At 46.4% G+C, this 16,361-nt stretch overlaps 1 protein-coding gene across 3 annotated transcripts; it reads left to right on the top strand.

Annotated features, from left to right (window-relative positions):
* Positions 1-4,566: 4,566 nt before the first annotated feature.
* Positions 4,567-15,847, top strand: KLK13 (kallikrein related peptidase 13). Of its 3 annotated transcripts, none has more exons than XM_027860953.1 (6): positions 4,586-4,672; positions 5,281-5,366; positions 6,830-7,019; positions 7,272-7,540; positions 9,680-9,816; positions 13,337-15,847. In XM_027860953.1, exons 2-6 carry the CDS (start codon positions 5,324-5,326, stop codon positions 13,514-13,516), a joined length of 819 nt encoding a protein of 272 aa, XP_027716754.1. In that variant the 5' UTR covers positions 4,586-4,672; positions 5,281-5,323; the 3' UTR covers positions 13,517-15,847. The 3 variants fall into 3 exon arrangements, with proteins under 3 accessions (XP_027716756.1, XP_027716754.1, XP_027716755.1); XM_027860954.1 differs by lacking the exon at positions 4,586-4,672 and adding an exon at positions 4,980-5,080; XM_027860955.1 differs by lacking the exon at positions 6,830-7,019 and having other exon boundaries at positions 4,567-4,672.
* Positions 15,848-16,361: the final 514 nt, after the last annotated feature.

The following is a 16,361-nucleotide window of genomic DNA, read 5'->3' as shown; positions in this document are numbered from 1 at the left end:
TAGAGCCCCTTCTCTCTCCAAAACTGGGCTCCTTCCTGGTGTCTGCCTCTCCAGGTTTCTCGTGGGCCCCAGGGACTGGGAGTGAGCAGACACCAACACCCCCTACAGACCAGCCCTTCCAGTTTGGGTTCAGACAATGGGCCCCTAATTATCAAGGAAATTAAAGAGGCGTCATTAACTCCTTGGGGACAATGGGAAGGGCCAGGGCTCCCGGAGCTGCTTCTGGCTCAGCCTGAGCACTGGGGGCCCGGAAGTTCTGGGCTCTGCCTTTCCTCACCCTCACCATCTTCGTCTGCCCAGTTTTAGTGATGCCTGTCTATTTCTTTGGCTTTAGCCTACCTCTCTCCTGGCCAGTCAGGCATCTAGCATTTATTAAGCACTTATCACATACCAGGCAACACACCAGGCTCTGGTGATGCAAAGGCAAAAACAGTCTCTGCCCTCGAGGAGCTTACAGTCTAATAGAGACAACAAGCAAACAACCATGTATTTAAAAAACAACAGGGGGGTTTCAGCCTCTTCGTGGCCCTATTTGGGATTTTCTTGGCAAAGATACAGTGGTTTGCCATTTCCTTCTCCAGTTCATTTTACAGATGAGGAAACTGAGGCAAACAGGGTGAAATGACTCACCCAGGGTCACATACCTAGTAACTGAGGTCACATTGGAACTCATGAAAATGAGTCTTTCCAATTCTAGTACCAGTGCTCTGCGCACTATGGTGCCACCTAGCTGCCCATGGAGGGGCAATCGTCAGAGGGAAGGAGAGAAGATCTTGGCTTTCCAGGCTTAGGGGACAGCCAGGGAAAATGCCCAGAGACCAGAGATGCAGTATCTTGTTCATGGCACAGTCAGGAGGCTTGTGTGGCTGGATGGGGCAGAGTGAGGTGTAGGATATGAAGGGCTTTGAATAGGAGCCTCTGGAGTTTATTGAGTAGGGGGTGACATGGTTGTACCTGTGCTTTAGGAAAATCACTTTGGTAGGATGGATGGGAGTGGTCAAGGACTCCCTCCCACCAGCTATTGCAGAAGTGAAGCCTTGAGAGCCTGCACCAAGGAGTGTTATGTTTTCCTTCGTTCTCTAAGAGGACTATGACATTAAGAAGGCGTCGCCATGACATGCAAGTGAATTGGATTTAAATGAGGCAGGGCTGTGCAAAGTCACCAGCCTCACTCTATCCTTTGGAGTCATCTGGGTCCAGTGGCCACATACAGATCAGGACACCTGCAGATGACCTTTTCAGGCTAAGGTCTTTCCCAGGTCTCAGTGGCTGAGACCCTCCAGGGACTCTCTCCCTCTCTGTTCCACGTCTCCATTTTTCATCATGCTCCAATAGGATGGAAGGTCCTCGAGAGCAGGGACTATTTCTCTTATCTCTGTAGTCTCAGCGCTAGGCCTTGTGCCTGTGGCCATTGGTAAACGTCGGTCGCTCTCCAAATCTGTCCCTTCCACTCTGCAAACATTTACTATGCACATGAGGCCACTAGGTGGCGCAGTGGTTAGAACTGTGGATCTGGAGGTTGGAAGAGGATTTTAAATCCAGCCCCAAACACTCAGTAGCTTTGTGACCTTGAGAAAGTCACTTAAGGGCTGCCTGCCTCAGTTTCCTCCTCTGTAAAAAAGATGGGAAATGGCACAGTCCCTGCTCACAAGGAGTTTATAATCCGTCATCACACAGGGAGGATGGGGAAGGGAAAAGGACAAAAAAGAGATTCAAAGCGCTTTGGAGAAAATGGGGATGTTGGGAGCACATGGGGGAAGGATTCAGGAAGGCAGTGGTGCCTGAGCTGAACTTGGAGGGAAGAAGAGGGGATGCCTTCCAATCAATCAGGCGCCTAGTATATGCCAGGCACTGTGCTGAGAGCTGGAGTCATCAAGTCCAAAGTGAAACATTCCTGACCTCAAGGAATTTACATTCTATGGGGAGTTGGCATGCATATGTATTTGTGGATACTGGTAAGACTTTATTAAGCACCTGCTATGAGCCAGGCACCATACTCAACACTACAAATATCTCATTTGATTCTCACAACCACCCTGGGAGGTAGATGCTGTCATTATCTCCATTTTACAGTTGAGGAAACTGAGGCAGACAGAGGTCAAGTAACTCACCCAAGACCACACAGAGGCAGATGACTTTGAACAGCTCTACCTCAATCCAATTCATGAGCAAGTCAAGATATGGCCCTCGTGATGGCATCAGTCCTCTTTGACAATGAAAAATGAACAACAAGAATAGCTAGGAAGTACCTGATACGAAATTTGAATTCAGATCTTCCTGACTCCAGTCCTCTCTGCCTCCAGCACAAGATAGTTGGGCAAGGGGCACTAACAGCTGGGGAGAGCCATAAGGATGTAGGATGATAACGGGGAGTGGGGGAGTCAGTTAATTTGGTTAGTGGCTGAATAGAGGAAAGAGCAGAGGTTAGAGCCTTTCTCCCATCGGTGAGTTCTTCCTGGAGCTTCCATTTTGGGGAAGGGCCCCAGAACAACCATTCTTCATTCTGAGGACTTAATTCCCAGGTTCTGCAGAGGTACCGCTCCCACCCCTCTTTCTGAGGTCTCCTTTTAGGTGTCTTTCTCCACTGGAATGTAAGCTTCTTGAGGGCAGGGACTACCTTTTTTTTTTTCCCTGTATTTGTATTTCTAGCACTTGACAGGTCTAGGACATAGTAAGCACTTGCTGACTCACTTCTGATAAGTCTGGAGTGGCAGGTTGGAGCCAAATTGAATTCCAGGCTGAAGTGTTTTTATTTTATCAGAACAAGAGAGAGACACTGGAGTATTTTGCTCTGGGGAATGACATAGTCCATACCTTAAATCCCCTGCACTGACCCTTCTTTTTACCCTGCTTTTCAATTGCTGCAATCCTTAGCCTTATATCCACCCCATACTAGACTGAACGCTGCTAGTTATCAGTCTCCCACTGAGGATTGAGCCTTTCCTTATATACAATCGGATAAGAGTAGATATGACTTAATTGGTCTAGGGAATTCCTGACTACTTTCTCTGCAACTGCCAATAGTGGTGAGAATTTAATGACTTTCCCACAGGGCTTGGCAGTATGTGTCAATGGCAGGATTTGAACCCAGGTCTTCCTGGTTCCCAGGCCAGTTCTGTCTAACATACCACACTTACCCTTTTACAGAGTCCTGCACATTGGATAAATGGACTTGACGTGTAGCTGGCCACTATTTCAGCCCACTAGGGGGCGCCAAATTCGTGTATAACCCAGACAAACTCTGGTCCAACATCCTTCTCAGGTAAATTCCAGAATCCCAGCGCTGGAAGGCTCCTGAGAGGGCATCTAGTTCAACTCATCCCTGAACAGGAATCTTCTCTCCACAACTCTTCTCACTTCAGGTCCATTCAAAGGCTCATCCTGTCCGTTTTCAGCCCTAAACTCATTCTCAAAGATCTTATTCCTATTCCTGACTTTTCATAAGCTATACCCAATCAAGCATTTAAAAGATTAGACTTGGCAAGCTCTCCTAGCCCATAGTTACCCCTTTCCTTACCCCCTTCAAGTAGACATTGGGGAATACCAAGAAAGTCCTTGAGGAAGAGACAGACTCAACTGTAAACAGGCATGGAGAAAGCAGCTGATATGGGATGTAGGGAAGGCAGAAGAGAGGTGATGGAGAGCATGGGAAGGGAGGAGGAGGAAGCCGGAAAGGGTTGGGTAGGGGGAAGAAGGAAGAGGCGGCATTTTTAGGGAAGAGTGGGTGGCTCTGGGGAAAGGGGCTGGGTGGAGTTTGGAGTTCAAATGTGGGGGTGGATGAGGCAGGATTAGGGTTAGGTAGTCTGAGGTCAGTGCTCAGGTTAGGGACAGCACCAGGGGTGGGACAGGTATAGGGTGACAGTTGAGTGTGGGATTATGGTGCTGGGGTTGCTTGGGGTTGGAGAAAAGGTTAGAATGAGGATAAGTGAGTTGGGATAAATTGAAGGTTGGATTAGGTTCTCTTTGGAGTCAATATTGGATTTGAGGTTAAATTTTCAGTTGATATTGCAGTTAGGGTCAATGATGGGTATGAAACTTAACTTAGGGATAAGGTTAAGATCCATATGAGATCTGAGTTACTTTGGGTTGTATATGGGGGGTGTGAATTGGAATTAGGGATGACGTTGAGATTGGGGGATGGGATGGTACTGGTCATGGAGCTAGGTATTGAGTTGGAATTGAGAATAGTAATGAGGATAGGGCTGGGTTTGGAATTAGAAAAGAAGATGGGAATGGGGATGGAGTTGGGAATTGAAACAGGATTTGAGGATGGGTTGGTGTTTGTGATGGGAAAGGGGATATGAGTATGGGGTTAGGAGTATGAATGTGAGTGGAGTGGGGATATGTAGTGGGCTCCCTGTTCTCCAAATTTCCCCCCTGGATCAGATCCTGGGGTTCACCCAGCCCAAGGGGCCCTCAGGCTGAGGCAGGGCTCAGAACTGGATCCCAGCAAGGCTGGGAAACTCCACCCCATAGGGTGCCCAGCCCAGTCCAGCCTGGAGGCCCTAGATGGAGCTGTCAATATGGGGATTAGTGAGGGGGTGGAGGGGGAGGACAAAGATAAGGAAGAAGTTGCAAGCTCATGGGGGAGGGAAGTCATGGGTTAAAAGCTTCAGGACAAGGTAGACCTCAAAGGAGACTGGAGCTAGAAGGAGAACGAGGGGTCTCTAAGGTATTGGGGGCTATGAGGGGCCTTGGGAGGGGAAGAAGAGAAGGGAGAAAAGAGAGGAGAGGGAAGAGGAGAAAGGAAGAGAGAAGAGGACAATAACAAGAGGCCAGTAAAGGAGGAGAAGGCAGAGGAGAGAAGATAGAAAGACAGGACCTAGAGGAAGAGAAGAGGAATGGAAAGGAGAAAAGAGAGGAAGAAGCAGAAGAAATTAGAGGAATAAGAAGTTGTTTTGAGAGAATGAAGAGGATTTGAGGAAGGGGGAGAGGAAACAAGGGAAGAGAAGGCAAAATGGAGAGAGAGAGGAAAGAGAGACAAGGGGGTGGGGTGGTGGAACTGAAAAGGTGACTCAGCCTGGCTGGGGAGGAATAAGGAGAGAATGGATGCAATGCAGTGCTCTTGAGACCAGCTGGGGTACGCATTTCATGTAGCTGGGGAGGGAAAGGTGTTGGGGTGAGGGGGGGAGCAAGGTGGGAGGGATTCTAAAAGAGATGGGTGGATGGAGCAGGGGTTCTGGGGCTTCCCACTCTAATATTCTAGGAAGAGGAACTGGGAATGGCAGGCAATTGAGTCCCCCCCGCCCCCCCCCCATCCTCCTCTTCCCCTACCTCCAGTGCCAACAGCGCCATCCTGGCCCAGCTTCCACCCCTCAATGCCATGTGGCTGCTGCCTCTGGCCCTGGTCCTGGTCTTGTCACACGGTAAGAATGCTGTGGGGGTGAGGTCAATTCAGGGCCCGTGGGGCCAGGCCTGGGAGGGGGTGTGGGAATCAAGACCTCTGGCCCCGTTTCCCCTTTGCTGCCCAGGAGCTACTAGAGTGGGGAGGAGAAGGGTGGGTGCTGGCTGAAGGTGCTCCAGCTCTCAGTGTGACCTGATTTCTCCCCAACCCACGTAGCTCCAGGTTCTGCATCTGCCCTTCTCCTGACCCCCTGGCTCCTGCTTGGTCTCTTACTCTGCTCTCAGCCCCTAGGGCCCCTTCTCAACTCCCAACTGTCCTTCTGCCACCCTGTCAAATTCCCCCTTAATACTGCAAGCCTTACTCTCACTCTGAACCCTTTCCTTTCCAGACCCTTTGATCCCCTAGGCTACAGCCTCATAACTCCTGGACCCTCAAACACTCCTTGGTCTGATCCCCTAGGATCCCCTGTTATCCCCCCAGAGCTTTGATCCCCCATCTCCTGGAATTTACAGAACTTCTCGGCCCTCGCCCATCCATCAAGACTTCCCCTTTCACTTAAGAAGTTCTAACTTTTCAGAGTTTTCTCCTTTGATCCCATAAATCCTCTCCCTTCAAGAGAGCAGGAGGATGATTGAAGGGAAGACAGATTAGGGGAGGGGGTAATTAGAAGCAAACACTTCTAAGGAGGGATAGGGTCAAAAGAGAGAATAGAATAAATGGAGGGCGGGATAGGATTAAGGGAAATATACTTAGTTTTTCACAACATGACTACTATGGAAGTGTTTTGCATGACTATACATGTATAGCCTGTATCATGTTGCTTGCCTTAGCAATGAGGGTGGGTGGGGAGGGAGGAAGAGAGAAAATTTGAAACCCAAAGTTTTAAAAACAAAAGTTAAAAAAAAATTGTTTTCACATGCAACTGGGAAATAAGGTATACAGGAAATGGGGTATAGAAATCTATCCTGCCCTACAAGGAAAATTGAAGGAGAAGGGAATAAGAGAAGGGGGGGAGAGATAGAAGGGAGGGTAGATTAGGAGAAGGGGCATTCAGAATGTGTGCCATTTTGGGGTGGAGGTAGGGACGAGATGGGGAGAAAATTTGGAACTCAAAATCTTGTGGAAGTGAATGCAGTGTCTTCTGACACCTTGATGATATATCATTGAATTCCAGACTTTCCCCTTCTAACTTTCTGACCCTTCCCCCAACTCCTAAACTCTCTCCTGTCCCTACCCTTAAAATGTATAATTAAAGAATTTATTAATCACCTACTGTATGCAAGATGCCATTAATCCTCCCCAGACCCCAAGATCCCTCTTATTCTGACCCTACTGATGATCCCTTTATGAACCACCCCTCCCCCAACAAGACTTTGTCCAGAGGGATCTCTGGCCCCTAGATCTTTCTCTTCTCTCCCTCCCATCTTTGTCCACTGCCCCCCCATCTTTGATCTATCCCTGATGGCTGTCTCCCTTGCTTCCCAGCCATCTCCCAGGAACTCCCCAAGATTATCAACAGCTCTAATGGTGGCCAGGGTGCCCTCCCTGGAGTCAGGGAATGCACCCCCCATTCACAGCCCTGGCAGGCTGCTCTGCTTGTGAATCGACGGCTGCTCTGTGGGGGCATCCTTATCCACCCCAGCTGGGTGCTGACTGCAGCTCATTGCCTGAAGGAGTATGTGCCATGTGGCTGGGGCTGGTGATGGGCTTAGGGATAACCATGGGATTGGGAATAAGGCACAGACAAAGATAGAGATCAGTATAGGGATGGAACAAAAATAGTATAGAGATAAATATAAGGTTGAGGATGCTAATGGGGAAGGGATTAAAAAGGGAATGGGATGGGAATCAGGATGAGGTGGGCACGAAGATGGGGATGAAGAATTGGTTGGACTTGCCTCATTAATTACCTCCCTATTGTCTACAGCCAGTACATGGTGGTCCTGGGTAAACATGCCCTGAGTCACTGGGAAGAAGGAGAGCAAGCCCAAAAGGTCATCCGCTCTATCCCGCACCCACTGTACCGGAGCAGCCCAACCCACCACAACCATGACCATGATATTATGCTCCTGCACCTTCAGAAGCCAGCCCAGCTGAATGACCATGTCCAGATCCTCCCCTTGCCCAACCAGGACTGCCTGCCTCCTGGCACCTGCTGTATAGTGTCAGGCTGGGGCACTACCACGAGCCCTCAGGGTATGCTTTTCTCCCATGGCTGACCAGAGAAACATCTCAGCAGCCCAGCTCATAAAGGGTAAAAAGCATCAAAATGTGGGGCAAGGAACAGGGATTAAGTCTCGGCTATATAATGACATCCCTTTATTCATCTCGCTATAGCCAACTCACTTCCTCCTATATCCTTGTCTCTTTTCATCACTACCCCTATGTCTCAACCTCCCTCTGTCTCATCCATTATTCCCCATCTCTCCTAGACTTCTTCCCATTTTCTTCACCTTCCCAGCTCCTGCCATCTCTCTCTATCCCTATCAGTTTAGATAAATCTCTCTCCGTCTTGTCCATATCTTCACGCTTTCCATTTCTCCATCTGCATCTCACGTCCCTCAATCTTCCCACCTCCTCCCCATCTTTCCATCCCCAATTCTCCATATCTCTCTTATCACTCCTTAATAAAAAGTTTTGTCAGCTATTTACAAATCCCCTCTCTTTCATCTCTATCTCTCCCCAATTTCTGTCCATCAACTTCATCATTCTCCCTTTATTTCCACCTCCCCCCATCTTTCTCCATCTCTCTCCATTTCTCCCCCAAATCTTTCTATTTTCCACTGTCTCTTCCATCTCCTTATGGTTTCCCCAAATCTTCTCATTTATTCTTTTCCATCTCTCTCCAACACCCTTTCTCTTCCCTATATTTGCCTTTCCTCCTCATCTCTTCCTAATATATCCCCAGCTTCTACTTGTGCCCATCTCCCTTATCTCCCTCCATTCTCTCACTATATGTCCCATCTTCTATCTAATCCAATTCTCTTAAACATTTCATTTCCCCATTTCCTCCACCTCCCCATCTCTCCCACCTTTCCACATATTCCTAATATCTTTCTGTCCCCCTCCATCTATCCCTGATATCCAAATCTCTCTCCATCTTCACTTCTTCCCCAAATTTCTCCCCATCTCTCCCATTTTCTCTCTTCTTTCTATCTCTTCTTTTTTCTCATCATTTCTCTCTATCTTCTTTTATTTCCCCATCTCCTTACATCTGCCCTAGTATCCCTCCTTCCCTCAATCCCAAATTTTCTTGTCAAATTCCTTCTCTCCCACCTCCCTGCACCATTCATTTCCTTTCATCTCTCTTACTGTCTCCCATTTCTCATTTTTTCCCATCTCTCATTTAACCTCTATCTCTCCCTATTTCTCCCCATCTCTCTCTACCTCCCTCTTTCCATTTCCCACATCTCTCCAATAGCTAACAATGCTTCATCTCTCTTCATGCCTCCCATTTCCCTCTATCTCTACCATCTCTCCCCATCTCTCTACATCTCCCTCTTTCCATCTCCCATATGTCTCCAATATCTAACAATGCTTCATCTTTCCTTATGCCTCCCACTTCCCTTTATCTCTCCCCTTCTAGGTAGGGACATGAGAGTTTTCTTTAAGGATTTTAAAGTCTGCCTGCCTAGAAAAGCCTTTAGCTTATTCTTCTTGGCCTCAGACAGTAGAATTAGATGCAATGGGTAGAAGCTTACAAAGAGCTGATTTCCACTTGATCTAAGGAAAACTTCTCAATAATGGGAGCTGTCCACACATGGAATAGGTAACCTCAGGAGGTAGTGGGTTCCTCTTCCATGGAGGTCTGTAACCAAAGACTGGGTGCCAATTTGTTGGGTAGGTTGTAGAGAAGATTCTTGCCTGGGTCCAAGTTAGACTAGATGATCTCTTTCTAATGTTAACTTCTATACCATCTCCCCCATGTCCCCACCTCCACATCTTTCTACATCTCCTCCATATCACTACATCTCACTTTCTTCTCTTTCCTCATGTTCCTGTCTTCCTTCATTTCTTTACATACCCTTCCTCTCCATCTCTTCTCATTCCCTCCTGCATCCTATATCTCTCCATCTGCCTCACCTTTCTTCTCTCCCTGTATCTTCTTACATCCACCCATCTCCCCTTTTTGTCCTACCTCCCTGCTCTTCTTGCCCTTTCCTATCATTTCACTCCTCTTCTCTCCCTTCCTGTTCCTTATTCTTTCCCCCTCCCCATTTCATCATATCTCCTATCTCTTCCATCTATAGCCTTTTCCTTTCTCTTCCCTCTCCTTAGCTTTCTCCCTCACAGGAGTCAGGAAATGCAGCCCTCACTCTTCTTATCTCCCTACAGTGAGTTACCCCAAAACCCTCCAGTGTGCTGAAATTCAACTTCGCTCAGATGAGGAATGTCATCATAACTACCCCGGGAAGATTACACCCAACATGCTGTGTGCTGGATCCAAAGAAGGTGGCAAAGACTCTTGTGAGGTGAGATAGAGCCATGAAAAAAGCAGACACAGAGAAACAGAGGGCAGAAAGAGAGAGAGATATGGGAAGTTCATGAATTGTGTTTCTCATAGAACACAGACCATTAGAACCAGAACAGGCTTTAGAAAAGATTTTATGCAACCCTCTTATAGTACAGATGGGGACTTTGAAGCTTTGCTTTGTGAAATGACTATCCCCTGTCCCAGGTCATATTGGTGGTGAGTGGAGGAGTTCTTTCCCTGCTTCACATTTAAGAGAGAGAAGGGGAATGGACACAAATATTTAAAGAGATAGAGAAGAGAGGCATGAAAGATAGAGAAAAGGAAAGGGTAAAGTAGACACAGAGGAAAGACAGAATGATAATCATGCAAACATAGAGACTTACATGCAACTAGACATAGAAAGACACAGAAACACGGAATCAGAGAAGAGGGTGAGATAGAAAAAGAGATAGGAGAGACACAGAGACAAAGAGACATCCATTTGGATATGGAGAGGCATACAGGGAAAAGAGAGACAAAATTAGGGACACATGGAGGCAAAGACTGAGATTTGCAGAGAAATAGGCACAGATTTTGAGAAAGACAGAAATACACAGAGAAGGAGAGTGGAGGCAGAAAGAGAAGAGGAAGAGGGACAGAAGACAGTGGAGAGATAGAGAGCAAACCAGGACAGAGAGAAAAGAACGTGAGAGTTGCAGATAGATAGAAATAGAAAGCACACGGATGGATAAAAAACACTAAAGGAGAATGAGACAAAGACATGGAAAGAAATACACAGACAGACCCCGTTCCTGAGAGGTGGCCAGAGAAAGAAGAGATGTGGAGAGGCAAAAGGAAATAGATTAGAATGAGAGGCAGTGCTATGGAGAGAAAGCAAAGAAAGAAAGGTACAGATAAAGAGCGATAATTATAAAAAACACTGGGATTTCTAAATTCTTAAAGATTTACTTCCTTCCAGCATTTGAGCTGAGAATGAGGCATAGAAGGAATTCCCAAGACAAAGAAAGAGAAACACAGAGACATGGGGAAAGAGAGAAGACAGTCAGAGAGACCCCAAAATAAAGATGAAAAACACTGAGAGAAGAGAGATGGAAGGACACACGGAGAGATAGAGATGGATAAAGAGAGAGAAGGAGGGAGAGAGAGACAGATGGATGGAGACAGAGAAAGAGAGAGAGAAAGACAGAGAGGAAGAATGGGAGAGAGATAGAAAGAGAAAGATAGGCACAGAGGAAGGAGAGAGAGAAAAGAGAGGAGAGGAAAGAGAAGAGGAGAGAGAGAGAGAGAAAGAGAGAGAGAAGAAGGGAGATGAAGAGAGGGAGGGAGAGATGGAAAGAGGGAGACAGAGTGTGAAAGAAAGAGATAGATAGAGAGAGAGAGAGAGAGAGAGACAGAGAGAGAGACAGAGAAACCACCTGCAAAATATGAAAGGGGCATAGGTCCAAATTTTAGCCCTCACCTCCCATTTCTTCTATAGCCCTGATCCTGGAGTCTCTGGGAATAACCCTATAGGATCTCTCCCTTTCTCTCATACTCTTCTTTCTAGTCAGCACCAGCACACAGCCTATCCTCTTAGGTGAGTGGCTTAATAGATAAGGAACTGGGCTTGGCATCAAGAAGAACAGGAACTTACAAATCCTATCTCAGACAGCAGGCATGTGATGCTGGCCAAATTACTTAGCCTCTAGGTGCCTCAGTTTCCTCATCTGAAAAAAATGAAGGAGATGGACCCAGTGGACTGTTAAAATCCCTTCCAGCTCTAAAGGGATGTTCATATGATGTCTGTCCCTTGGTAGCCCAAAACCAGAGATAGTTGTCTGGTTTTTTTCTTTTTTGTTATGCCATCCTTATCCTCAACTTGACCTCCCACCCAACCCCTTGGGAAAATAAAAAGAAAAAAAAAACAAAGTCCTTGTAACAAATATGCAGAGTCAAACAAATCCCCACATTGCCTCCATCACCAAAATATATGTTTCATCCTGTGACTTCAAAAATGAATTTTCCAAAAGGATTCCAGTCAATCAATCAACATTTATTAAGCACCTACTATGGACCAGGCACTGTGCTAAGTGCAAGGGATACAAAAAGAGGCAAAAGACAGCCCCTGCCCCCAAGGAGTTTACAATCACTCCAGGTATTTTTATGAAAAAGAGTAAAAATAAGAAGGTTCTATGTTAATGGAGATTATTGAAATTATGGAGCCCTGTTGACCTTCAGATTGCAAGATTTAAAGATACTTTAGGAAACATCTTGTTGAAGCTGTTTTATAGTGTGGAAAACGAGCCCAAAGGTTTAAGTGACTAGCCTGAGGTCCTGCAGAAAATAAGGAACAGAGCCAAAATTCAAACCCAGGTCTTCTGAGTCCAAAAAAGAGCCTTCCCATTAAACCATACTCACATCTCCTTTCATCTGGCTTGATCACTTGGTCCAAGTTCCATGACCTTCATGACCCTCATCCCCCACTTCCCAGGGCTGTTATCTGGGGCCTTTGGCATTAAGAGCCACCATTTTGGTTTGGAATCATTCTTCCAAAGGGGCTCCTCCAACATCTCTTTATACCAAAGAACACTTGCCATGAGTATATCTACTCACCATCTTCCTTGGAAGGGCAGATGGCCAGGGTGCAGGGTGTAGAGCAGAGGCCTTCCCACTGATGGTATTCCTCCAGAAGGGGGCCACATCAGTCTAGATTTCTTCTTCTACCACTCTACAGTGATTGGTACAGTGCTGAAGTCACGATGGAAACACAAAACACAATGTGTAGATGTTGACTATATGTTGACACAGCAAGGGTGGTTTCTTTATAGACACTAGGGGAATAAGGAAATGGAAAGAGGGCATATGAGATGAAGCATAGGAAAGAAGAGAGGCTTGTCAGACAACATGGTGATTGATTACATGATAGGGGTTCTGGGACCACTCTGCCCCTTTCCACTGTAGGTCTCTGCCTGAATATCTCCCCCACCCCTGACTCACTCTACTTTTCTCTGCCTTTGTCTCTGTCAGCCTCTCTCTGCATGCATCTCTCTCTTCTTCTGTTTCCATTATTATCTCTGTGCTTATTCCTCCATTTTAAATCTCTGCCAGAATTTCCGTGATTCAAGATTTTGTTGTTCAGTTGCTTCAGTCATGTCTGAACCTTTGTGACCCCATTTGGGGTTTTCTTGGCAAAGATGGCGGAATGCTTTGCCATTTCCTTCTTCAGCTCATTGGACAGATGAGGCAACTGAGGCAAATAAGGTGAAGTGACTTGCCCAGAGTCACACAGTAAGTGTCTGAGGCTGGATTTGAACTCAGAAAAACCAATGATCTTGACTCTAGGTCTGGCGCTCTGTGCACTATGGCACCACCCAACTGGCCTTGATTCAAGATAGCTCCCTTTAATTACTTCTACCTTTCTTTTACCCTTTTCTGTGTATATTGCTGCCTGTGTTTCTACCACTCTCTCTTTCTCTCTGTCTTTCTCCCTGGGTTGGATGTGATTTTGTCACTAAATTTGTCTCTTACTCTCTTTCCAGGGTGACTCAGGGGGCCCACTGGTTTGTAACGGTACTCTGCAAGGTGTGATCTCCTGGGGGGACTTCCCATGTGGCCAGCCCAACCGACCAGGTGTCTACACTCGTGTATCCCGTTATGTGGACTGGATCCGGAATACAATCCAGGCGGGGGATCCCCGGAGGAAGAAGGGCGTGGAATAAAGTCGTAGTCTTGAGATCAGCTGAGCAACCTTATTCCTCCCACAAGCTCTGCCTGCCTTTCCCTAGCAGTTCTGTGATATTTGAGAATCCTAGGCCCCTCAGAGACAATGTTCTGGATTGTTCTGGATCTGTTCCAGGCCTTTAAAAAATTCTGGTGTTGTGGATTTATTCCTGACTGTCCAAAAGCAGAGGACAATTTTCTGTGTCCATCCATGAGATTTTGGACCCTCAAGATGGAATATTTCCTACCTATTCCTGACATTCTAGGCCCCTCAAATCTCATCGTCTCTGATCCCAACATTCTGAATCCCTAAGATTCTCCACTTACATCAACAAATGTGCAATAATGCTGGCCCTGTGCCAAGAGCTGGGGCAGAGGCAGAATTTAGACAAGAGATGACCCTTGCCCTCATGGAGCTCAAGGTTTAGTGGGGAGGAGGGGAAGGGAGGGGAAGGGAGGGAGAAGACACAAGGCCAGAGAAGTAGAATACATTCATCATGTGAGTTTAAATGCTGCCTCAAACACTAACTGGTTGTGTGACCTTAGGCACATCTGTAAAATGGGGATAATAATAGCTCTTACCTCTCAGGATTTTTACGCAGATCAAATAAGAAAATATATGTAAAAGTGCTTTACAAACCATAAAACACTGTATAGGCGCTATTCTTCTCTCTCATTATTATTATGGAGGCAGAAAGCAAGGACTTTGTGAGTTCCATCAAGGGAAAGATGGTTCTAGCTCAGAAGTGGTTGAGGAAACTTCCTGGAGAGGTGTGTGGGAATCAAGCAGACATTAGGAGGGCAGGACAGTCCAGGCACAGGCAACAGCAAGAGAAGAGGCTTGGAGGCAGGAATTTGTGTGAAGGGGGCAGAGAGTAGACCAGCCCCAATGGCATCTAGTGATCTAGGATCATAGTGCTAGGGCTGGAAAGGTCTTCAGAGGCCATCTGATGCAACTCCCTCATTTTACAGGGGAGGAAACTGAGGCCCAAGGATGTTAGCTGACTCTCATAAGGTCACACAGGTTACTAATAAGTGATAGAGGTGGAATTTGAATCCAGGTCTTCAGATTCTAAATTCATTGCTCGTTCCATTCTGAATGATATGCGTGTGGAGAAAAGATATGATACAAAGCTTTGTACCCAAAGGTTTTGGGGGGTGGTGACATTGAATTGTTGAGGGCCTTGAATGCTGGGCAAAGGAGATGGACTTTACTTGAAAAACAATAGTGGATTTGGAGCATGGGTAATGTGAAGAAGGAAGAGGTGTGTGTTTTCTTCTTTATCCCATAGGCCCTCGATGTTCTATGTCTGTAGTCAATGTCTTTGACAGGGCTATATTGCTCAGGCTTGTAAATCCCAGACTAGTTAGTGAGGTCCTCAAATTATCACCCACAAGATTCCAAGGCATGACTGATCCAACAGCACATTAACAGCATTAGGTACATAGAATGATAGGAATGTGGAATGCCGGAGCTAGAAGAGATGTCAGAGCAGAGAATACAGAATGTCAGAACTGGATATGACATTAGAATGTGGCATTAGATCTGGGAGGTCCCATAGGACAGAGGACATCAGAACTGGCAGGGGCCTTACAACAGGGAATGTCAGAGCTGGGAGGGCTCTTAAAACAGAATGTCAGTGCAAAGAGGACGTTAGAACACAGGATGTCAGAGTTTAAAAGTCCCTTAGATATCATCTAATCCAACCTTTTCATTTTTCAAGGGAATTAACTCAGGCCCAGAGAGGAGAAGGGACTTGTCCCAGATCTCACAGAAATGAGTAAAGCACAGTCTTGACCACAGGATTTTGAACTTCCAATTCTGAGCTCATCCCCTCTCCCGCCTTCCTCCATGATATTGGATCTCTCTCATCTAGAACTTCCGGGCCTGGTTCAGTTTTACTTTATTTTCCTCCTTAATTCCTTGAGAAAATGTGTGACTCTATCTGTGTATTGTTGACTTAATAAAAGAGGCTTTTCTGACATGGAACCGGAGTCCAAAGGTGGACATTCCCACCCATATTGGAGTAGAAATCTCTTCTGTAATGTCCTGACAAGTAACCACCCAGTCTGTCCTGGAAGATTTCCAGTGAGGGAGAACTCACGACCCTTGAGTCAGCCCATTCAACTTTGGGCTAGTTCTCCCTGGGACAATTTCCCTCACATTCAGCCGAACTTTTCTTCTTTATTGGCTCCACTCATGCTCCTAGATCTGGTCTCTGGGCTCAAACAGGACAAATCTAATCCTTGTTCAAAATGTCATTATTCAGTCATTTTTCAGTTGAATTGGACTCTTCATGACCCCATTTGGGTTTTCTTGGCAAAGACACTGCAGTGGTTTACCATTTCCTTCTGCAGCTCATTTTACAGATGAGGAAATGGAGGTGAACAGGGTGAAATGACTGTCCCAGGGTCACACAGCCAGTAAGTATCTGATTTGAATTCAGATCTTCCTAACTCCAGTCCCAGAGCTCTAACCACTGTACCATCTAGCCACCCATAAAGAAAAGGATAAATTGGAGGCAATCTCAGAGGGAAGACACTAAGATTAAAGTAGACTAGGAAAGTCTCTTGGAGAAAGTGAGATTTTAGCTGAGACTTGAAGGAAGCCAGGAGTTGGACATGAGGAGGGAAAGATCTAGGCATGGGGGACAGCCAGAAAAAAATCCTCCAAGTTTGGAACAAGAAGTGTTGCTGAATTGAAGAGAAAGTGGAGGAGTGTAAGATACAAGAGGATTGGGAAGATAGGAAGGCTGGGCAGGTTATGAAAGGCTTTGAAAGCCAAAAAGAGGCTTTTCTATTTGATCCTGGAGGGAACAGGGAGTCAGGAAAGTTTATCAAATG

Source organism: Vombatus ursinus, unplaced genomic scaffold (genome assembly GCF_900497805.2).
Source record: "Vombatus ursinus unplaced genomic scaffold, bare-nosed wombat genome assembly UNPS02014344.1, whole genome shotgun sequence".
In the NCBI taxonomy this organism is placed as follows: Eukaryota; Metazoa; Chordata; class Mammalia; order Diprotodontia; family Vombatidae; genus Vombatus; species Vombatus ursinus.
Note: the sequence above shows the minus strand (reverse complement) of the source record. Positions and strands in the feature narration are given on the sequence as shown.